Source organism: Triticum dicoccoides, chromosome 7A (genome assembly GCF_002162155.2).
Source record: "Triticum dicoccoides isolate Atlit2015 ecotype Zavitan chromosome 7A, WEW_v2.0, whole genome shotgun sequence".
NCBI classification, from domain to species: Eukaryota; Viridiplantae; Streptophyta; class Magnoliopsida; order Poales; family Poaceae; genus Triticum; species Triticum dicoccoides.
In genome coordinates this window covers 630,999,499-631,003,715 of record NC_041392.1, presented here as the reverse complement: position 1 = coordinate 631,003,715, position 4,217 = coordinate 630,999,499, and the positions used below count along the sequence as shown (strand labels likewise).

At 51.1% G+C, this 4,217-nt stretch overlaps 1 protein-coding gene across 1 annotated transcript; it reads right to left on the bottom strand.

The window, feature by feature from the left end:
• Positions 1–845: 845 nt before the first annotated feature.
• On the bottom strand, positions 846–3,656 carry LOC119333736 (probable high-affinity nitrate transporter 2.4). The gene is made up of 2 exons (XM_037606530.1): positions 2,476–3,656; positions 846–1,366 (listed from the first exon to the last, which is right to left on the bottom strand). Exons 1-2 carry the CDS (start codon positions 3,654–3,656, stop codon positions 1,090–1,092), a joined length of 1,458 nt encoding a protein of 485 aa, XP_037462427.1. The 3' UTR covers positions 846–1,089.
• Between the last annotated feature and the right edge of the window lie 561 nt (positions 3,657–4,217).

Sequence of the window (4,217 nt, the reverse complement as noted above, 5' to 3'; positions counted from 1 at the left end):
CATGAGTTCGTGGGATGTCACCGAGCCGAACGTGTGCAGATCGCGGAGGTGTCGTACCTTCGGTGCTAGGATCGGTCGATCGTGAAGACGTACGAGTACATCAACCGTGTCATCATAACGCTTCCGCTTACAGTCTATGAGGGTAAGTAGACAATACTCTCCCATCTTGTTGCTATGCATCACCATGATCTTGCGTGTGCGTAGGAATTTTTTTAAAATTACTGCGTTCCCCAACAAAGGCCACTACTCTTACCCTCCCGCTGAAGCTAAACTTGGTGGGATCATAACCGGCCGGTGAGCTTGCTCGCTTCACGGAGGCGGAGGCTATTATTCCCTTCCTGCTTAAGCTTCACTTCCAGAGGATCACGGCCGGTCGGCGAGCTTGCCGCCGGACATGGGGAAGACATGTCATGTGAAATGGGCGTCGGCAATCATTTAGACTAGGTTAGAATATGGTTTAGTTAAAAAATATGTCGAAAATGTAATGAATGTTATCCGGTTTAGATGCAAATCATCAGGTTTCATGTAAACATTATCTAAATTTGAATGAAAGTTGTCCAATTTGTTTAATTTGCATCAAATGTGACCGGACGTTTGCGACTAGCTTTGGATGACGGGCTCCCGTATCAGTGTCCGGACCCATGTCCAGATTGGTTCGTGAATGGATACGGTGTCCGATTTAGAGATCTGCGTTGGAGATGCCTTTACTTGTCAAGTTCTTTGAAGAAACTCCTAGAAAGTCGTTGCTTCAAAATTGCCCACTAAAATCGGTTATATTATTTATTTTTTGGATATGACTATTCAAGCTCCCTCTCCCTCTAGTACTTAGAAATTCAATCCTAACAGACAAATGAAAAAAGTGCCATGGTAAGAAAATCACCCTATTTTTGGACCAAATGGACAAATGGGTAGCACACATGGGGGTCACCCTTGCCCTTAGCCTACCTCTAGTAGCGCAACAAGTCATCACATGTTGTTCAGAGTCTTGAGAGATTGTGTGGAGTTTTTCTTCCCATTCCCATTTTCATTTTCATTTCAAAAGCATGCACCTATCCTTATATTTACAGGCTGAGTTAGCCAGCTACCACATCATTTTAGAAGCATGTAATCATCATCCTTGTTTGCATCATCGTCGCCGTGACGATCATGGCCGACGATGTCGGTTTCCGAGGGGCCGCAAAGCATCCCTCCCGAGCGTGGGAAATAGATGAGCACCACAGGGAGCGTGCAAAGGAGGCTGGTGAGGCCAGTGAATGAGATGGCCTCCTCCACCGTGTACCTGGAGCTGCTGAAGAACAACCGGTTTGTCACGATCGCGCCGACAGCCCCGCCGCTCGCCGTCATACCAGACACCACGCCCATTGACCTGCATTGATTAATTACCAAATCCATTTTTACTACTAGATGATAAAACGCGTGTTGTTGTAAGAATTGGCTGCATTAAATGAAATTTAGTTGTATGTAGCATGAATATTTTGATTAACAGTATGAGAACAGAAACTGTACATACAAATACAATAATTTATTGTATTTGATTATTGTATAGTCGTAAAATATTTATTGAATATAAGTTGCATAATCTAGTGGAAATGACTAAGTCTTTTGCTGTGCAACATTGTTGAGTGGAACTTTCACTTGCATAGTTGCACATTAAGGTGACATGTTTGCATGGTAAGAGAAATAGATTAAGATGATCACTGAGTTATATGAGATTACCCGCTTGTTGTATGAATACATAGAAAATTTGGTTGGTTTTTTGAGCAAGTTATGTCATAATTTGCTGCATCATAATCTTAACTTGGTTGTTTTGTTTCTTAACTTGGTTGTTTTGACCTTACTTATTTATTTTTGCGAGAAAAGGAGACCTTATATTAGCTCTGTAGGCGCACATGTTCTAAAACAAAATAGCGACTCCTTGATTGCCGGCCTCCACATACATGCATGGTAGATTTCTTACCGGTCAAGCATGATCATATATGTGCACCACACCTTACGCAACAAGGCGCGTCTCTTTCAGTTTATAAATGGGATTTCAACTAATTCTACCAGGAATCTCCGCCCATTCCTATCTTTGAATAAACGCAAGAAAGCAACATCGACGTCAGCAACACTATGCTACTACACAAGGATTCTGTTTTAGATTCTTTTAGATCCACAGGAAGCTTGTCGTCGGCACGAATCCTTCTAGCTAACTCGTGGTTCAGGCATTGCTAGCTAGTCAAGTACTCAACACCTTTCATCTCACGATAGGTAGCTAGCTACCAGTTTCATCTTTTCATCCATCGTCAACTTGTATTTTTTTTGTTGTTGTTTTGTGTATGTGCTATACAAACGTAACTATATCTATGTAAGTGTACCATGCATACATAAAACGTTATAATCATAAATATTTCATAATTAAACAAGCTAAATTCTACTGTGTAGCTAATTATATGTAGACATTTGATTAAGGATTAAGCGGAAATGTTTCTTTACCTCTTGGAGACGAAGGGAACGATGCCGAAGGTAAGCCCCGAGGCGGCCTGCACGAACGCCCCGCAAGCCACCATCACCGCCATCGTGGCCGCCAGCGACGGAGCCTCCGTGGCACCCATCCTGCCGACCAGAACGCACAGCACCGCGCCGGTGCTTTGCACGGCCCAGAGCGCCCACAGCCTCCCCCGCATACCGAAACGCCTTCCCACCACGTCGGACGCTACCCCTCCCGCCGGCCGCGCCACGGTGTTCATCACGCCGAAGCACGCCGCGGCGGCGCCCGCGGCCTCCATGGGCAGCCGGAACCGCCTGCGGAAGAAGTCGGCCGCCACGTTCTCCATGATGAGCTCCACGCCGTAGCAGTAGCCGTAGGTGAGCGCCAGCACCCACGCCCGATAGTCGCAGACTCCTCCGCGCACCACCTTCCAGAAGCCCTCCCCTTTGGCGCCTTTGCCGCCTCCAGCATAGGCGCAGCCGCTCGGGAGATCGTATGGGAAGGCGAGCACGGCGAGGCCGGTGGTGATGAGCATTGCGCACGGGATAAGGTAGGCCACGCGCCACGCGACGGTGATGGGCACGCCGAGGCGGAGCACGATGAGGTCGTAGGCGAGCGGCATGACGACCTGCGCGGCCGCGCTGCCGACGTTGGCCCAGCCCGCGGCCACGGCGTTTGCCAGGCCGACGCCGGAGGGCGCGAAGATGCGGGACATCCAGTGCTGGTTGGCGACGAAGTTGGAGAGCGAGAGGCCCGCGCAGAAGCGCAGCGCGACGAAGCCCGCGGGCGAGGACGCGTAGACGGCGGCAAGGGCGAGCGCGAGCGCGCAGACGAGGCTGGCGACCCCGGACGCCCGGCGCGGGCCGAGGAGGTCGCAGGCGGCGCCCATGGCGAGGCGGCCGACGAGAGCCGCGGAGAGCGAGGCGACGGCGGCCGCGGAGGCGTCGGAGGGCGCGAGGACGAGCGCCGGGCGCAGCGCCGGGAGGATGGGCGGCGCGGCGAAGGCGGCGAAGAAGCAGGCGAAGAGGGAGAGCCAGGCGAGGTGGAACGCCTGCGTGTGCGGCCGCGACAGCGCCAGCGGCCGCAGCTCCGTCGCGCGGCCGTCGGCGTCGACGCCGTGGTCGATGTGGGCCCAGTCGTTGTAGTAGCTCTGTTCTTGGTCTACCTTCTTGCCCATAGTGACCATGCCTGCTTCTGCTTAGACCGAGCTAGGCACAGATCGAGCAGGCACGCAGTCGCAGGGATCGATCGGTCAGTGTGTGATCGAACGATCTCTTGACCTCTAGCGCCCGATCGACCTTGTAGTTGTAGTACTAGGCTGCTACTGGGTAGCCAATGAGGCGAGGGGTTTAGATTTGGGTGAGCGTGTGTGGTTTAAATACCGGGAAGGAAAGGAGCGGCCACGACACGACGGGAGAGTGGGTGGCAGCTGGGAAGGTGGTGGAATGGAACGGGGGTACATGCAGGGCGCCGCATGCACGAGAGGAGAGGCTCCCGGGCGGCTCCAAGAGGGAAAGCGATGATTAACGCGCGCTCAGCGTCGCAATCAGTCTAAAGCTTGCACGACACCGTGCTTATTTACCGGTGGCTAGCGAGAAGTTATGAAAAATTATAGTGGAGCTACGACGAAGGTAAAGCCCCTTTTAAGTTTTTTTTCTTCTAAAACATGAAAACACTGAAAACATAAATATACAATCACTATACATCACATACACATGTTTAGATATTAAAAACTGAGGACTGATCT

Coding starts and splice junctions, on each gene's coding strand:
- LOC119333736 (XM_037606530.1), bottom strand. CDS start 3,656: ATGGTCACTATGGGCAAGAAGGTAGACCAAGAACAGAGCTACTACAAC. Junction 1,367..2,475: donor GTTCCCTTCGTCTCCAAGAG/GTAAAGAAACAT, acceptor TAATCAATGCAG/GTCAATGGGCGTGGTGTCTG.